At 44.3% G+C, this 19,290-nt stretch overlaps 1 protein-coding gene across 2 annotated transcripts in view; it reads left to right on the top strand.

Annotated features, from left to right (window-relative positions):
• LOC147422029 (phospholipase D delta-like) overlaps positions 1-19,290 on the top strand; it is a 139,816-nt gene that overhangs the window by 61,499 nt on the left and 59,027 nt on the right. For both annotated transcript variants that reach the window (XM_086503196.1, XM_086503197.1), the window contains exons 3-7: positions 6,606-6,722; positions 8,755-8,949; positions 9,031-9,312; positions 18,831-18,899; positions 18,987-19,134. In XM_086503196.1, coding sequence (XP_086359322.1) covers positions 6,606-6,722; positions 8,755-8,949; positions 9,031-9,312; positions 18,831-18,899; positions 18,987-19,134 — 811 coding nt within the window. The remainder of the gene's footprint in view (positions 1-6,605; positions 6,723-8,754; positions 8,950-9,030; positions 9,313-18,830; positions 18,900-18,986; positions 19,135-19,290) is intronic.

Here is a 19,290-nt window from a genome sequence, read left to right as displayed (position 1 = left end):
GAGGGGTAGGGGCGAGGGAGAGGGGGGGACGGGCGAGGTGCGAGGGGGTGCAGGGCAGGCGAGGGGCGAGGGCTAGGGGGTGCAAGCCATGACGAGGGGGCGGGCAGGGTGCAGGGTGCAGGGGTGAGAGAGCCAGAGTCTCGTAAAGAGTCACAGTCGCTTACGAGAGAGAGAGAGAGAGAGAGAGAGAGAGAGAGAGAGAGAGAGAGAGAGAGAGAGAGAGAGAGAGAGAGAGAGAGAGAGATGATGAAATGAAATGTTATATTAACGTCTTCAAAAGGCCAAAATGACCTATGAGACCAAAGCGTTACAATGTGGTGAATTTGATACAAAGTCAGAGTAACAACATGAAATGACAAAATGATAAAATAAAAGTACTATGGGATCCTAAACTGGTAGGTGTGAACTAAGCAGCTTGCTGGGATAGCTAAATCATAAGTCACAAGGGCGGATCTCATCAATCTCCTCCAGCAGTGTGACATGAAACGTTTCGTGGTTTCGGTAGTTTCTGGGTTTCGAGGTTTTGAAACGTTTCGTTTCATAGCGTCAAAAACATGAAACGTTTTTCATAAACGACATTAAATTATATATTAATAAAATATGATAAATATGTATACAATGTAGCACACATGACTCTAGACTTTAATGTCCACAAGAGAGAGAGAGAGAGAGAGAGAGAGAGAGAGAGAGAGAGAGAGAGAGAGACGTGCTCACTGCTCACTGCTCACTGCTTAGAAGCGACTTCAAGCGAGCACGATCAAAGAGATGTTCAGTATTGATGAAAGTTAAAACACAGCCACTAGTTTCATGAATCATAATTGATGCATCATTGATTCATTTAGCAAAGTACTTCTATTGAACAAAGTTCAAACTTAATTTAATGTGACAAACCATAAGTTTTAGGGACCACAATCATCTGTTAACTGGAGCTAGGCCAAAAAAAAAAGGAAAAAAGCCCCAATTTTAAACGTTTCATAAAGAAAGCATGTCCGTTTCATGCGTTTCGGCAAAACGTTTCATAGGTTTCAGGGTTTCATCTGCATGAAACGCGTTTTTATGTCACACTGTCCTCCATGGACAGTAGTCTGACCGGGCGTCGTGCATGTCGGGCCAAAGTGATCTGGATCCTCTGATGTAGCCTCCGTCGATGCTGTGTAGGCCTCTGCAGTCGTGGGCGTTTGTATCTCCCCAGCTGAGTCACTCGATCAATCAATGTGCCTCTGGTGTGAGGCGACAAGATCTGTTGTGGTAGTAGCTCGTCTGGGTGTCCAATGTCTGCTCTAAAGGAGTCTGTGATGTGTCTCTGAGACTGGCTAGCCTCTCCTCTCATCAGGCTCTCTCTGTGTCTGCGCAACTCGAGCAGGAACAAACCCAGGCATCTCTGATCCTCGTACCTCATGACTCTGGAGAGTGGTCCAAAGCCCTCTCTGAACAAGCAGTGGAAGCGGCCTTGTATCCCGTAGTAGACGGGGCAGTGGCATGTGTAGTGTAGCTCTATCTCAGGCTCCATGTCACACAGGGTGCATGTCCTGGCCTTTGCTGGCACTCCTCTGTATCTTCTAGTCTCGATCCGCAACTGGTGTGAGGATGTGCGTATCTTGCCAATGGCACACCGTATCCCATGAGACAGGTGGGTGTCCATGTATCTGGGCTTCGTCACAAAACCGTCCGCTGTAAGCTGGAGAAGATGCTCTTTGGAGAAAGCCATCTTTGTGCCCAGCTCCTGTGCTGGCTGTACCCATGTCCTCCTGGTGTCTAGTTGGATCAGGTCCCGGCGGATGAGCCTAGTGGTCTCGGACTGTGTAAGAGTTAGAGAGGGTGCATCCAGTGAGTACTGGAAGGGGGGCAATCTATCTATACTGAATCCATGTGCCTCGAACCATGACGTCATCTCCCCATACCAACATGCTGTGTTTCCCTGCCTGGCTAACTGTCGAGAGGACTCAAGTGCAAGGTGGGCGTATTTGTCTCTGGGAAGTTCCCACAAGCGGTGTAGGAAGGAAATAGATCTGGTGAGCGCCTCAACTACTAGTGGGGGGGCAGCTAGCTCTGCTCGGATAATGGCACGTGGTACTGAAGCCTTGGCTCTAATGAGCCGCGAGATCATAGAGACCAGAGGCTTCTCCATGTCCCCCCATCCATCAGTACGACCTGTTCTCCCGTGATGATCCAATGAATGCCCCCATATCTCAGCTCCATAGAGCAATACAGAAGCCACCAAAGTGTCAAAGAGCCAGAGCTTCGTCCGGGGCTCTTGAAACTGAACCTGTGAACACATCCTCTCCAGTTTCCCCAATGCTGAATGGGCTCTGGTTAGTCTAGTCTTTGTTGCTCTCCTCAAAGAAAATGTTGGTCCACTAAAAACCACTCCAAGGTAAGTGCAAGCATCTGTATATTCCACTGTCTCCTGGCCATATGTGAATGCGGGCGTTGACCTCCTGATCCACTGTGGGGTGGTATTAAATACCATGACCTCGGTTTTACCAAGGTTGACAGACAAGCCACCCTCATGGGCAAACCTATGCAAAGCATCCAAGTGACGCACTGACGTTGCATCCCCTCTGGAGAGTCGGAGATCAACACAATATCATCAACATATAACAATAGCGGAATCCATGTCCCTGCTAGCGGTGCACCTCTATCATCATCTCTCTCAATGTAGTCAGAAACCTCATCCACATACATACCAAATAGAGTAGGAGAGAGCGGGCATCCGTGCTTCACCCCAATAGTGGAGTGAACCGGTGTAGATAGACCCTCTGAGGTGCGTACATGCCCTACTACTGATCTGTACAGTGCCATGATCCCCCAAATGAGCTCTGTGGGTACTCCCATCTCCTGTAATCTGCGCATCAATCTAGCTCTGGGTACTGTGTCAAAGGCTTTGTGGAAGTCCACAAAGCTACAATAGATTCGTCTCTCACGGGATCTGCCTTCCTCGATGATGGCCCTTAGTGTCAAAATATGGTCAAGAGTAGAAAAACCTCTCCGGAACCCTGCCTGCCCAACATCACGCATTCCCTCCTTCTCTGCCCATCTACTCAGCTGTTGCTCAAGAATGGATGCGTACAGCCATGCCAATGTGTGCCCAATCATGATAGTGCAATAATTTCCAGGCTCCATAGGGTCTCCTGACTTGAAGTTAGGTATGATCGTAGACACGCTCCAAGTATCAAGCAAGCCCTCACATATGGCACGGTTAAACATAACTCCTAGAAGCTCTGCTAGTAGATCTCTTGCATGCATGAAATGCTCAGCCACTAAGCCATCATGATCATATGCTCTCCCAGTCCTCATCCTGTCAATGGCCTTCTTCACCATCTCTGCGGTGAAAAAGGCACATGTGTGTGGGCATGGATCGGGGGGGTCGGGAAGGGGCTGCTGCCCAGAGATGATGCGTATTGACCCCAGGTCTCTGTAGAGGTTATGGCAGAGGGGGTAGACTGCTCTTTTATGAAAGAGCCTCCATGCCTCACGCGAGTCCGGACTCAAGAATAGCTGGTATAGATCCTGCTCTAGTCGAGCCAAAAATGCCCTCTTCTTCCACCGCACCAGGCGTCGGAAGTCAATCTGTGACTGTTTGTGGGTGATGTCCCCCAGAAGCACTTCCCTTTGAAGTCCAGCTCTAGTCTGACGGCATTCCTCATCATACGAGCTGTTCTGAGGCATGCTCCCAGAACGACGTCTCTGCTCGGGCTGTGTGTGTGGGTATGCCTCTGCTGCTGCATCATGTAATGTCTATGTCAGTATGGTAGTAAGCTCCTCTAGAGGTCGCCCCGGCTCTCAATGGATAGGCGCCTGTAAATTCCGTCTATGTATACAAAATCTGTCTCCCGCGTGAAGGTGTAGCGAGTAGGGGCTGCTACCCGTGGAATGTGTGCTACATTGAATTGGAAAGAGATGGTCAACGACACAATAGCATGATCCACTGCCACCCCAACAGGTCTAGGCCCAACTGTGAGATCCTGTATACTAGATATGAGGCTCGGCTGTGCCATGACATAGTCTACCGTGTGGCTCCATGTCTGTGTGGAAAGCATGTGAAGCCTCCCACATTGGAAAATCTCTGTAGGCCATTCAAGATGGCCAATCCATGTGCAATCCCCATGTCTATCAAGTGCCGTCCATGCTCAGTATGCTCCCCATCCTGTGATATTCTGGATAGGCCCGTCTCAACAATATCCAGCTCTCTCAGTATCATAAAATACCGTCTGATGATGGGCAGTCCTAGCATTGAAGTCCCCTAGAATGATAATGTCGCCATCTCTAGAGAATTCCCATATGTCATCATTCAAAATAGAGAAGGGGGATTGTCCTCTGGGTGGTGCATATACTGACGTACTTGGGGGAAAGTAGCAAATGGCAATGTAAAGATATCTACCTGTCTTTGCTCTCAATCTCACCCACATGTACCTAGCTTGCGCATCTCTACGAGCTATATGTATCAACGGCTGCAATTCTTCCCTGAATAACACTGCCACTCCTCCTAAGGCCTGCCCTTTGTGCTCTGATCGTGTCTCGTGTCTACAAACTCTCCCCCATTTGTATCCACCAATGTGAGGCATAGACTGCCCAGGGGCGTGATGTGTCTCAGACATAGTCACAAGGGACGCATTCCGGGACGGGGGAACGGGGGACGGGGCTGAAATGGATTTTTAGTGTAAAAAAGAGAGCGGGACGGCAAGTGGGGACGGAAAAGTGGGGACGGGAAGCCCGAAAAAGGGCGTCCCCTGTTACTATGGGACTCTCAGAGTAGAAGATGATGTCTCTCCCAGTAAAACTCTCCTCAAAAGCACCCACATCAAGACGCATAGATGCATTACAATTCCAGGTAGCAACTTTGAGTGTGGTCCCATAGGTCTCACACCCTCATGTGGAGGGTGGCTCCAATATCACCACTCTTCCATCTCGGTAAAAAGCGATCTTACCTTTTGCCCTTGCCGCTCTAATCTCTGGCATTACCTCCTGCATATGAGCGATCTGTGAGAGGGTATGATCATCCCCGAGAAAGATGCCCGTTTTCTTAAGAGTTGGTCTCTTCTTCAAAAAATCCTTCGCTTCCATGGAGGAAAAACGAAGGATGAGTGCCCTTTCTTTCGAGGTTTCCCCCTTGCTTCCATTTTTCTTGTTGCCCACTCTCCATGTTCTTGAGTGCATCGGCTCATGAACCCCATCAAAGTCATGAGTTCTTTTACCTCTTCGTCCACATTATCTTTGTCTTTAAGGCCGCAAATTCTCACATGTAGAGAGCGCACACGCCTTCTTTGCTCCTCTTCTAGTGTCAGGTTAATTATGGTGGGTGTGGACGTTGTTGTTTCCTTGCTTTTTCTTTTCTTGGCAACCTCAATCCATTTCTTGGCCTCATCTGCCTTCTGTTGAGTCTTTGTGATAACGTCCACCCAAGAGGTCGTCATTTCTTTGTGTTGCTCTTCCCCCTCTTTGATGGCTCGCACTTGTTCTTTGATCGTGTTGAGCTCTTCTATTACTGAAGGTTGCAATTCTCCTTCTTCAAGCGTGTTTCGTGAGTGTGCCTCGGCGAGCGCCTTCTTCAGTGATGCAATCTCTCCGTCTTGGGCCGTCATCCGATCTCCCATTGCCGCGATCTTGCTTTCTTGGGCCGAAACGCGATCCTCGAGCATTCTTATTGTCCCTAAAAGTTGGCTGTTGATATTGTTAATGGTTTCGACCATTTCTTCTTTGCATTTTGAAACTACGTCTTCTAAGGGGTCGGCCTTATCACTTTGCTTCCTCATGCTTGATCGGTGTCAGAAACGAGGAAAAATTAGCCTACACGCACAGGTGCTTCCACATTATGCGTACGTGTTCCACACTAAGCATACACGGCGCATTTCTTGCAATTTCTGCAAAATACGACCAAGCGGCAAAAAACCCCTTTTTTTTGTAATTTCTGCAATTTCCTGTCTGTCAATTCTGCAAATTTTGAATTTCCTGTAAATTCCCTGAATTCTGCAATTGTCTGAAGGCCTGCGATTTTTGATTTTTTGATTTTTGGTGGACTGTCTGCTGTTGCTGTACTTGCGGGTGGGGGGCGGGGGGGGGGGGGGGGGGGGAGGGGGAGGTGTGCACCAGATGGGGGGGTGCAATGTGGGTAATGTGTGATGTGAGAGTGCAGTGTGCAACGTGTGTGTGTGTGTAGGGGCGGCAGCAGCAAGGGGGCATGGAGGCGGGGGCAGCACCTGGTTGCAGGTCGACCTCTAACGCAGCAGCTACAGGTGGGTGGGGCTGCAGTGGAGCAGCAGCAGGAGCAGCAAAAGCAGCGCTGTGTGGGCTGGGGGAGCAGTGTGCAGGTACCAGCTGAACAGTGCGCAGGCATCCTCAGACAGCACCGCGCAGGCTTCAGCAAAACAGCGCGCTAGCAACAGCAGGCAGAGAGGGTGGTGGGCGCGGCGCGAGCAGGCAGAACTGCAGAGGCAGCGCGAGGGGAGGCGGGACTGCAGAGGCAGCACGAGAGAGGGGAGGTGGGACTGCAGAGGTAGCACGAGAGAGAGAGAGAGAGAGAGAGAGAGAGAGAGAGAGAGAGAGAGAGAGAGAGAGAGAGAGAGAGAGAGAGAGAGAGAGACTTTGTTTGGGTACTGAGAATGCAGGTTGGTGTTATGGGAACTCATGATGAAGAAACCAGAAGATTTTTTAAGCGCACAAATGTGAAGTGTTTACTTGCTCCTCGATATGCTGACACAAAAGTCAGTTGGTTCAAGCAAAAGGTAAGATGCTCCTTTTCACTGTGACGGGATCATAAGGGCTTGATTAGAGTTCTGATGGAGACCAAACTTCTTTGCTACAGCATAGGGCAAGAATCATTCAGTTATATGCGACCATGTGTTTCTAGCCTCATCTCTTTTCTTTAGAATATTTGGCTGGTGTTGTAATTGATGCGATGTATTTACGAACATTTTTATGGTAGATATTTGTTGCGCGGTTATATTTGTAACCATCTCCTATTTTTCACACATCAATGTTCCTTGCATAAGGCAGCATCTTTGCTTCTATCACATAAATAATTATACAACACATTTTGTTTGCAGTTTGCTTTGCTGATTATTCATGCCAAGTGGTCTTCATGCTCATGATTCCATGTCCATACACGGACCACTAGACAATTCACTTGAAGCAGCTTGCTAGCCTGATTGGGCCCTGATTTGTGAGGAACAGAAAGACTTGTTATTGATCTTCTACTTGCAGCAGCTGGAGAGACAGTGTCGAAGACGACACAAGTAGTCGTAAAAGTAGCCAGTGTCACTGTATACTCAGCATCGTCTGGGATCTTTGCTGACTTTAAAGGGCTGTTTATAAGCATTTGGCTTCTTGTCCCCCACAAAGTTCTTGAAAAATATGTGGAGTACGACCCCATCTCACTGATGTTTACTGAAAAGCATCTAACAGGTCTTCGATCACCATCGTGCTCATAGGACCTTTGATAAAGGAAGGAACTGTGCCGATCCACTTCTCAAATCTTGAGTGAGCTAACCATAATTGAGAAGCGTGTCCTCCGTGCGAGTGCTATCAACTCCGTTGTAGACTTTAAGTAGAACATTAGTTGAGCAAGCTTTAGAAAGATCTGTGGTTGAAAAGCATCTCCCAACAGGTGCCTCCAATCGACACCTTTCTTTGTAGGGTCTCCGATTACAGAATGAACTGCGACAGTCCACTTATTGAATCTCAGGAAAGGACAATTGAGAAGCGAATGCTGCATGAGGGCGGGTCAATTGTGTCACAGGCTTTAACTTGGATAGATATGAGACTCTCTCATTGTGCGTTCACTAAACTCTTGAGATAAAATAACAATTCTTGAGATAAAATAACGTTGCTATTGAAAACACTAATAATGAACAATTTTGCCCAAATATCATTTATGGTCTTAGGGAGCCATAGGTGTATAGTCTAGTTTAATGCCGGTGATCCGAGAATGATTTTGAAGATGAATGTGAAATAGTAGGAGTGAGGCATCCCTTGAGCATAGTAGTCATGAAGTTTTGAAATGTTTTTTATGAAACGAGTTTCAAAAGTTCCAAAATGGTTCCACTAGTTTATGAAATGCCACAATGGAAGTTTTGTCAAGATCAAGCTGTATATATGTATGCTTATATCTTATACTCATAACACATGTAGACACAAAGCAACATAAAATGGCTATGAGATCAAAAACTCACTTTGAAGTTGGAAACTTCAATCAAAGTAACACATGGACAAGACCATGGACCTCTCTGAAACGTTTCAAGAGAAGTTTTCATTGGAAATATTTTGAATGTTTTATAAGTTTCTTGATTCGAAGAAATGAGTGTCTTGGCAACTATGCCCTTGAGTACTGTTTGGGCATTTCAGCTCCCATAATGATGATTCTGTTCGTCATGGTTCATGGAGCGAATGCATTAGTGGGCGTACAATGTACATGGCTAGAATTCTTTCATAGGGTTGATCTTCTAGTACTAGTAAGTGGTTCAGGTGTATTTTTGCATGCGGTTTGGATGCTACAGTGCGGTTAGTGGCATTTCAAAAAGCACAGAAACAGCCTTTCAGTGCACATAGATTCTGTCTGTTTTCTTTGTTAGCAAGCATCACAAATTTGCACAGGATTATATTGGTATGAAACATGCTTTCAATTCAAGTGGAGCAGATCTGGTTCTGACGATCATAACACACACTTTATGAAGGGGATTTTGAAGCTAGGCTAAACAGGGTTGGCAGTAAGCACCGGAATCTCATTTTTGATGTGGTTTATTGTTTTATGGATGTAAGGTTGTAGGAACTCTTTATACACATCATCAAAAGCTTGTGATTGTCGATGCTCAAGGCCCTGGAAACACAAGACGGCTTGTTGCGTTCATTGGAGGCCTAGATCTTTGTGATGGACGATTTGATACACCTGAACACCCTCTTTTTAAGGACTTGACTACAACTTTTGCAGATGATTTTCACAACCCTACATTTTCAGTACGTAAAGCAGATCTACGGCGGCCTTTTGTATGTTTGTTGTCCTATCATCTTGAAGCTTATAAAAATGTTTACATGTAGAAAGCTGACAGCAGTGGCCCAAGACAACCGTGGCATGACTTACATTGTAAGATTGAGGGGGCTGCCGCTTATGATGTTTACAAGAATTTTGAACAACGCTGGTGGAAAGCTGCAAAGTGGCATAGAATTAGCATGATGTGCAGGAAGGGGCTCCGCTGGTCTGATGATGTTTTTGTTGATCTTGATCGAGTGCCCTGGATAGTTAGTCCGACTAAGGATGATCCAGATGGTAAAGGGGTCAGCGTGATGAGTGAACATGATCCAGAGACATGGCATACTCAGGTACATTTTTCTTAGTTAGAATGCTTTCAACATGCATCCCTGCCCTTATTTTTTATGCATTTTTCTTGGTTAGAATGCTTTAAACATGCAGCTCTGCCCTTATTTTTGATTCATTTTGAATATTTCATCTATCTTAAGGTCTTCTTTTTTAAAATGCACACGCTGGAATGAACTCCTGTTTTTAGTTTAGATAAAGTGTTTTGATTACACAAGTATTGAAAGCAACAACACTTGCTTGAGAGGTGCTTGCTCATAATATCTTCAAACACTCAACCTCAAGAACAGAAAAGGACAGAAAACAGGATATGTCTCGTAAATACAAGTGAATCAAGCTTGCTACGTTTAGAGAAGCACAAACCTGGAAACTGTCACTCTTTGCGGTATCTCTATATCGAGTAAACATGGTTGAGTTGAAAAGGTGTCTGCCAAGGGGGTGTGAGTTTGACGACTTTTCTGGTAGATGATCAAAATTCTCTTGCTAATTTACAATCTCGTTTCGTGAAGCCTGCTTTGTCTTGTTAGCTGCAATTCATTTACTTTTCAGCTGCACTGCTGGACCTGGCTGCCTGTTGCCACATGGCAGTGCCGCATAGCACTGTCTGGTAGGTGTGCTGCTGCTGATGACAGATGTGTTTGTCAAACCTGTTAAGAATCAAAGAACGTGGAGCTTACAACATTTTCATGGACACCGTTCCAAATAATGTAGCTTGTATTAGTATTTCAAAATAATGTAGCTTTGAAATATGTGAAAACTTTAGGGCCAAAAGCGTTTTTAACTTATGTGATATGGGACGTAATCTCAAAGCGTAGAAGATGCTAGCTATCTCTGGTATTGGTTGTCCTTGTAGTGAAGCTGCCATTTTCCTCTTACGGGAATGGAGCTTTGGCCATGTAGTTAATGCTGATATTGTTCTTTTCTTCCTTCCGGATACGTGAAACACATTGGCTAGAGGTACTGAAGAATTACAACGGCATCAATTTCATAGACCATCTTAAATGGGGCTAGGCCTGTTGTAACCTCGTAAACCATTCTGTAAGCCGAGAGTGCTGTCTGAAACTTCAGATCCAGTCGAGGTTCTTGCTGAACTATCTTTGTCAGAATATTCTTCAGTGTCTTGTTTGTGCTTGCAGCCTGCTCATTGCATCTAGGTCAATATGTTGTGGATTTGAATGCTTAATAATGAATTCCTTTGTTAGGACTTGCTTAGTTTCATCGATGATTGGCTTCCGTGATCTGCAACTATTTTGATTAGACATACAAACTGACAATTAATTAGCCAAATGCCTTGACTTTGACCCATTTACTGACGTAACTAGTAGCTGCAGCAATATACCAATGTTTCCTGGGTGTCAGTTGTTTGGATGATTCCATGAAGTTCATGCCCCACTTCATGAGTCCCTCGAGCAGTTCGATGGTAGTTAGTGGCGTCGTATCAGTGGCAGTTGGTTTATTCATTATTTTACAATTGTACAATTTCTTGCAAAACCACCACATCCAAGGTTGCAGTATGGTTTTATGAGTTATTTGTGCTAAGAGCTGCCCACCAGAGGTACCAGCAGGAGCTTCTCTGTTTACCTTGGTTCTGACACACCAGTCAGAATACACCTTTGAGAATACCATCAATACCTAGTTTGTAAAGTTGAGCTTCTCTAATTATTTTAGATATGGCATTGGGTGCAAGACACCTTTCAAGAAGGTTTCGGAAAAGATCAATAGTGTGTCCTTAAGACTGAGGATGCTAGATACTTGGAAGGTTCACAATGTTTCCTTTAGACTAAGGTTGCTAGATACTTGGAAGGTTCACCAATGCTTTTCACGTATGTCTATTGAAACCTTTCATGGTTGAGGTATCATAAGGCAAGGAGCCAAAGGAATAAGCAAAGGTAGAGGAAACTGAGGAGATTCTTATACATGATTAGGTCCTAGTGCACAAGGAAAGGAAAATGAAGGGTAAGCTGGTCCACAGGTATTTGGTCAAGTTCAGGCATTGTCCAATCTTGATGCAAAGTGGATGGAAGAAGAGGACCTGGCAAATACTCCTCAGATACTAGTTCATGCATCGTCCAGTCTTGATGCAAAGTGGATGGAAGAGGAGGACCTGCCAAATATTCATCAGATACTAGTTCATGCATTGTTCAATCTTGATGCAAAGTGGATGGAAGAGGACCTGGCAAATATTCCTAAGATACATTTGCTTTTGGTTTGGTTTTTGGTTTACCTTGAGGCCTTTGGTTTAGCTATATGCCTATTCCAAAAGTGCACGTCGAATTTGCGGGTTGAATCCGTTGCAGTGTGTGTTGCACGAGAAGGGAGCCACTCAACTGCTTTGTCACAGATTTCTACCATCAATTTCTTGTTTGTTAGTTGACCGCTTATGATGGTATACTTCAAACTTTTCAATATGTGTGCATTCCTCTCAGCTTTAGTCATTTACTTAGATAGTCCACCCAGATTCAAAAACATGTATAAGGCAGACCGCTTTGGATCTATCTCATCAATTCAACCTAATTGGAAAATTTCGTCAACCTAACTAAACCTTCTACTGGCGAAGTACAATGCATATGAGTGCTTACTTCAGGTTGTGCCAAGGTTGCACCCATTGCAATACCTCAAGCGTCAACATGGACATGAAAAATGACCTCCAAGTTAGGTTGGTTTAGCACTGGTTTACTGAACATAACAAACTTCACTTGTTAGAATTCTGACTCACATTTTGGTGTCCACACACGCTTAACATCCTTTCGTGCAATACAGGGGTGTTGTCTTTGTTGCAAATTGGTGTATGAACCTCCTGTAGAAATTGACACCGACCAATGCGAGCCATCTTTGAATTCTAATACACCTATATCCCCCATTTTGTATGTGTTCTCTAAGATACACACCCACCTTTTGTATGTGTACCCCTCAGGCTCTTGCAATCCACCTTTTACAGCTCTAGTAGTGTGCCTGTTATATTTGTCCAAAGCCATACAATCGCTTGTTGTAAGCCTCTTGCTAAAAGTAAGCGATTTCTCTTTGATCTTTTTCCAACTGTTCTGAATTTTTTGTAATTCTCATTCCACACTATCTTTCTCACCACAATGTAGATTGAAACTTCTTGTACCTAAAAGTTTTATACTATCTTTCCCACCACACATGTAGTTTGAAACTTCTTGTACCTACAAGTGAAACGAGATGGCAACACGTGCCAATGGAAAAGAATAGAGTGAACAGATTTTTGAAGTGCTTAAATCGTCAAGGCTAATTTTACTATTTCAAAATATCAAGGCAGTCTCACCCAATTAGGAATATTTAGTGGTTGGCACATCACAATCCAATACAGATGCTTACATATACATGCTACAAAACATAACAAACAGCGCCACTGAGCACTCCTCCCAGACAGACGATGTTAGGCATGAAGGTACTCAACAACTACCTCCTCAATCCCCCCTGCAAATAATCTAAAAGGTACAGGCCATGAGCATAGGGAACAAATACTACCAAACGCTCCCCAGACCGCGGCCTGCGTCATTTGGAGGCTCCAAATATACCTAAACACTCCCCAAATGACTGTTCTGCATCGTTCAGAGGTTTATTAGCATACAACTAAACGCTCCCTAGACCAGCGGCTTGTGTCGTTTAGAGGTTTCACGTTAAACATGAATCTTTCTCGCAAGGAATCCTGAGCTGAAGATATTCAAAAGGCAGCATCAAAGACAAAACATTCTCAAACTGGCACCAAAACAAGTTTAAACAAATTGACTGTTGTCATGTGCACATGGCTCTGTCTGCAACGTGGACATGCTTCATCGACTTTTAGAGCCAATTCTGTACCTATCCCTAGATAGGAGTGTCTAGAATCCTAGGAGGATTAGTACCGGCAATTTTGTGAGCTTGCTTGCAAGACCTGCATGTCTGGACGAGTCCATTAGATTAGGTTTTCCAGTTTTGGAACCCTCTTGCATAAATGGTTTGTGCAAGCGTTCTGACAGATGTGACTCTACGGTGGGCCTCTGGCATAATGTGCATGCAATTTTAGGTTAAAGTAATCCAACGAGCCATTCACCGTGTCAATTGGATTTCCAGGTTGGTAGATGTGCAGATGTGCGATAATTGCACCCAGAAACTTTGCCTAGACAAAGTATATTGATAAATCATTTTAATGACTACTATTATAGCTTTGTCTTCCAAGTTTTCCCTACCTAAAGTCTTCAGGGGTACTTAAGCAGTACCGCTACCCTATATAAGGAGCATCAGCCTAGCATTATTGTCAGACGAGCAAGCGCTAGCCATCAGCCCCAATGTTTTTGCAGATCAGCCCCAGCGTTTAACATCATCAGCCCAGCCCTTTGGCGTTTTTGGCTTATCCTCGTGAGCACATTGTGCCAGATCAGCAAATCAGCCCAGCGTTTTTCAGTTTTCAGCCAGTGCCAGCTCAGCCCAGCATTTGTGCATCTATAGCCTTGGCGTTTTTGGATTCCATCGTGAGCACGAGTTGGATCAGCCCAGCAGCCCCAGCGTTTTTGAATTTTCAGCCCTTTTCCTCACCGGAAAAGTATCCCGTTCACTAACTCAAAGTTCTCGCTACAGCATGGACCTTTGGCAGGCCATTGAGCCTCTTCTCGGCCATTTCCTCGCCGCATCAAGGGCTCCCATTGCTTTCCGTTATTGGCTCCATGATCATCTGCATTTTCTGCCCTTCATTCCTCACATCAAGAGCACAAATCAGCCCAAGATCTACCCCTTGGTGGCCATCAGCAACCCCTCGTTGAGGCAGATTCAAAGGTTCAGCAAATCAGCCCTAGAGGTGCTTCATTCAAAGAGTTACTATGGCAACGTTCCCCATTAGAGTCAGTAGAGTTTGCATTGAGTTATTGCATGTTTGTACATTCCATTTATTCAATCAAAAGCAAATACCACATCGGCAACAGTGTGGGGGGACCCTTGAGAGGGTTGGTTGGGACCCCATCGGGTGTCTCTCTCTCTCTCTCTCTCTCTCTCTCTCCACATCACTGCCTCCCTCTCTCATTCTCTCTCTACAAGGAAATAAAAGAAACCATCATTTGTGCTAAGTAACACACATTCAAGCAAGGAAAGAAGTGTAATTTGTGGAAGTATAAAGTCTAGATCTTGTTACCTTTTGAATTCCTTTGCACTTGACATTCATATTTCAAACAGTTTTGTCAAACAAATTTCAAGGGGTATCTTAATACAATTCAATCTTAAAATCATTCGGGGTGGTTTCTCTCAGTTGAACTTTAAGGACGACCAGCTTGTCGCTCTGTTGCAAAGTGATGGCGCCGTTCCGGGTACGGATGATTGCATCGTTCTTGTCGTGCCAAGGCATGCAACTTTATGATGTGAAAGTTTGCCTTACCATGGCACCCTTGGATGGTGACCGGAAGAGAACCAATGAGAGGTACAACTTTTTGAGTTTGCCCGGCCGCTAGCTTAGCTTCCGGTTTCCGAGCGAGTTGATCGCACTCAACGTCCATCTGCTTCAGGAGTGCCTTGAAGCCATTTATCTTTCCATAGGCTTTGCATAATTCGTTGAATCCTTCCAGAGCGATATCGTAAATGTCAGGGACAAGTCCCATGGCAGTTTTGGATCTCTTCGTAGGTGGTTGTTATGGAGGCGTTCCTCTAGTAGGACAATTGTTGTAAGTGCCTCCCGTCTGGAAGCATTCAAAGCAATGACCTTGTAGTATGGCGTCTCGTTGGCGTTGAGTCAAATGAGGTCTGGCTACTTGAGTCGTATTGTCACGAGAATCCCGAGGAGTGGTGGGTTGGCGTTGAGGATTCTAGGTGTTGGTTGGTTTTTGCACAAATTCCAATTCTCTTGTATGGGCCAAGAGTTTTTTCATAGTAGATACTTGTTTAGAGAGACAATATTCTCGTAATGGTAATGGTAGCCCGATTGTATAGCATTTGCATTGATCCTCCAAGGCAATTAGCTTGAAGAAAGACATCGGAAGGTAAACATCAAAGAACCTTTAGTTGTAGTCTTGCACGGTTGCTGTGGCAAGCATTTTCAAGTTCCCCATTGCGCGAGAATCTGTACGTCGAACATGCAGGTCATGTAGCTTCGTGCAAAAATATTCTTGAAAGCTTGTCAAATCCTTTGAGCATGCGGCTAGGTCGCAATTGAACTCCACCACTCCATAGTATTATCTTTGAGAAATCCCGTGGCTCGAGAGATCTTTGATTCTTATGTGTAGTTCCCCAAGGCATAGATGTTGTCAAACTATTGCACGAACTGGAAGGGTTTCTTTCACTCCAACAAAATTAAAAAAATTTAGTGTAGTTCCCCCATCCTTGAAATCTTTTGATTGATTTGGTGCAATTCTGGATGTGGATAATAATAGGGGAAACCATACGAAATCCAACCATTGTATCCGGATGGAGGTGGGAGAGGTGGTGGCAATGGTGGTGGAGGAGACAATTGCACTGGGTACACCTCAAGAGATTGAACCATATTCCTAAAAACTTCTCCATTCGGAATCGAAGACTGAGTAGGTTAACGATTTGAAGCCCTTGTGGTTTCTGATGCCGGAGGAGGAGGAACAACGTGTGGCAACAGAGATGGCAACATGTAATTCGAGTACTATTGAACGCTTTGCAGAACTGGGAGATTCTGCTAAGGATGCTTTGAGAGAATGTCGCAAAGCTTGTTGAGGAGAAATTGCAGATACTCTGTGGAGTCCAAAAACGCCATCTTACTTTGTTTGATTTTGGGAGGACCAATATGCTTCTAGAAAAGCACACGACTGAAGCTTTGATACCGTTCAAACGAGACAACACCACGTGCCAATGGAAAAGAACAAATTGAACAGACTTTTAAGCACTACAAACAACTAACTGCACTGAAAGAGAGAATTCACACAAGTGACAAGACACGGAGTGGCGTAGTTCCATCCCCACAGTGTACCGGCCCCAAACTATGGCGTCCCTTTCGCTATTTCTTTATTTTGCTTCAACGAGGTACAACACGTGTGGATATGCTCTGCATCTCTCGCGGGTAGAATGCTAGAGAATGAGCCATAACACAAATTTAAAGGCCCCTGGCCATCGAGAAGCAGTTTACATGAAAAGCATCAAGGTCTAAGAGCCCTGGGTCCAAAAGCATGTGCCCCCAAGGGCTGTCCGTACAGTGCTGCCACGTCACCATCCTCAGCGCAATTCGCGGAAGGTCGTACAACAGCCACGTCACCCTCTTCTACCCAAGTTGGGAGAGAGTGTGTGTGCGCGCGCGCTTTTTTTTAGGCCCCATCGGGCGGGGTTCGATAAGTTTGGTTGGTTCAGGATTTTTAAAAATCTTAACCCCTTACTAATTTTAGGCGACTCAGCAAAACCTTGTAAGTTGGTGAGGACTTCTTCTTCTCTTGTTTCTTCTAGGGTTTAGGCCCCTCGGCCGGAATCTATAGGTTGACTAGGGTCAGGCTCAAGGGGTCGCACTCTAGGTCTTCAGTCGTCAGCAATTTGTGACAACAAGCATCCGCAAACAAGACACCCTTTGTCTTGTCATCCTTCACATCACGATCTTTAGAAACCTTCTCACAAGCTTCGATGTACTCCTTCAAGTCTTGAAATCTTTGGAGTATCATTGTTTATGGTTTCTACAACACAAAGATCATGTGAGGATGTTCCTCAATGGTGGGCACCAAAAAACTGTTGGGCAAACAAAAGCTAGGACACCTTTATAGCAATGTATCCCAACAATTGTCATAACTCCAAATCAGCTCCACAAAACACTCGCAAACAAACTGCAATAGCCCTTACCACAAAACACGAAAGCTCTTCTAGGAATTTACGGGCACACACCCACCTAGGAGACCGCAATGGAAGCTAAACAACGCTTGTTCAGGCATCGAATCACTGCTACATGCTGACCAAAGCACTTGAGGAAAAAGGATGTCCCTTCCGCCATTCAAGCCACAACGACCACATTATCAAGAACACATCCCCCAATTTCCATACATAGAACATCGCACATATTTGCCACACTCTTGTCCAAGCTGCCATAGAAACAAAGCACCCTGTTGAAAGTTGCCTGTAATCCATAACTCACATTTTCAAAGCCTCAAATAGATTACTTGAATGCTTGAAAGAAAGTTGAAAGCATGAACAAAAAGACTTGCATATGTTTTTTGTCAACTCCATACTAGGGTATTTACAAAATCTGACAAAAGAGAACAAGGCTAGACAGGTAGAGACAACGTCAGAGCAAAAGCATTAAAGACAAATTTCATCAAAGCTCCACGATCAATACAAAATATACCAAAGATTGGGGTTTTGTAAGTGCATGTAACAAGGTGAAGGCATTTGTGGCAATCGCATTGGTATTGGCATGGCTGTTTGTCCCGTTTGTCAAACATTTAACTCGAGTGCATCAAATGTTCTGCTTGGATGAGATAGGCTAACTTGTGAGAGATCTGTGAGATCTAGATGTGATGACTGAGAAGATCACCATTCTGGAATATCAATAGATTTAAAAAGGATGAGGTGGCTACATAGAATATGATTGTGGAATAGGATTTTGTGTGGATGATGGTGGAGAATATACTGTTGAGTGGGGATGGTCATTGGGATGTATGCATGAAGTCAATGTCTGCTCAAGAATCATATTTATTTTTGCAGGTGTAATTGCTGGCGATTATTTTTCTTTGTGGGTGGGTTTTTTTTTTTTGATGTGTGTGTTGGAGGGGGGGGGATATATTATGTACAGCTCGATGACGCGGCACGATCTTGGATTGGACTTGACAAGAGAGGACAGAGTCAACCGAACTTGCACCAAACCAAAGGACCAAGATCTGACATTTCTGCTCGTAAAACGTGGCGTTTTAAAATGGAAAGTTTTGCAATCGGTTTTAGAGGTTTTGGTCCATGTTTGAAATGCCATGCAAGAGGTTTCAGAAGAATCTTCAACTGCAAGATAAATGTTGATTACTTAATATATATATTGTCACTAATTTATCATGCAAATTGCACAACATGTCAAAGTAAGATATGAACTAGGTACATAATGTACTAAAGAACTTGGGGTGTATTAAAAACTTTAACATCAAATGGAGATGTATGCTAATTTACTACAGGGGATGTATTTTCCTTAGGCTCAAGATCTATCTTCTATAGAGGCAGAGTTCGGAGCAGCTTTTCTATTTCACTAGAGGAGATTAAGCGTTGACAATTACGTGCAGAGCTGGGCTTTATGAAGAGTTGCTCTATATTCTATAGAGGCCGGAGTATAGATTTTACTTGTGAGAAGATTTGGCTTTAGTGATTACATGTGGAGTTGGGGGTGTAAAGCATGGATTACTTGCATTTGGGATGCCAATTTCAAGTGATAGAAGGTGTGCTTGAAATTCGCAAGGCGTAACCGTGAATATTGGCCATTCAAGTTATATTGCTCTTGTTAGGCTTCTTGTGAAATTGTAGTCTATGTTTTCAGATGTAAGGCATCTGGTTTCTGTATTTTTGTACGGAGTACATCATATCACTAACTTTCTTTAAAATAAAAAGTTTGATGTTAATGCAGATATTCAGATCGATAGATTCAGGATCAGTGAAGGGATTTCCCAAAAGAACACATGACATAGAGTCTGAGGTATTTATACTTGACATTCTCATCAAGTATTTGTGGAGCATCTACCTTTAATTTTCTGATCTCGACTTTTGCGGTTACTATGTGTAGAACCTTGTTGGTGGAAAGAATATCGCAACCGATATGAGCATTCACACTGCATATATCAAGGCAATCCGATCAGCGCAACATTTTATTTATATTGAGAATCAATATTTTATTGGTTCATCCTTTGCGTGGCCAAAATACAAAAATGCAGGTGTACTTTCATAACAACTAAGGAATGAGAATCATCGAGTCTTTTGTTTTCTTGTGCATTGACAGTAGGATCAAATTGTGCTTTGCACCATTGTGAATGTTTTGTTGCCACTAGTTTGTTCTTGAATTTGAACACGTTCCTTAGTGAAATGCTTGT

This window comes from Adiantum capillus-veneris, chromosome 27, assembly GCF_014529385.1.
Source record: "Adiantum capillus-veneris isolate H3 chromosome 27, ASM1452938v2, whole genome shotgun sequence".
Taxonomy (NCBI): Eukaryota; Viridiplantae; Streptophyta; class Polypodiopsida; order Polypodiales; family Pteridaceae; genus Adiantum; species Adiantum capillus-veneris.
Note: the sequence above shows the minus strand (reverse complement) of the source record. Positions and strands in the feature narration are given on the sequence as shown.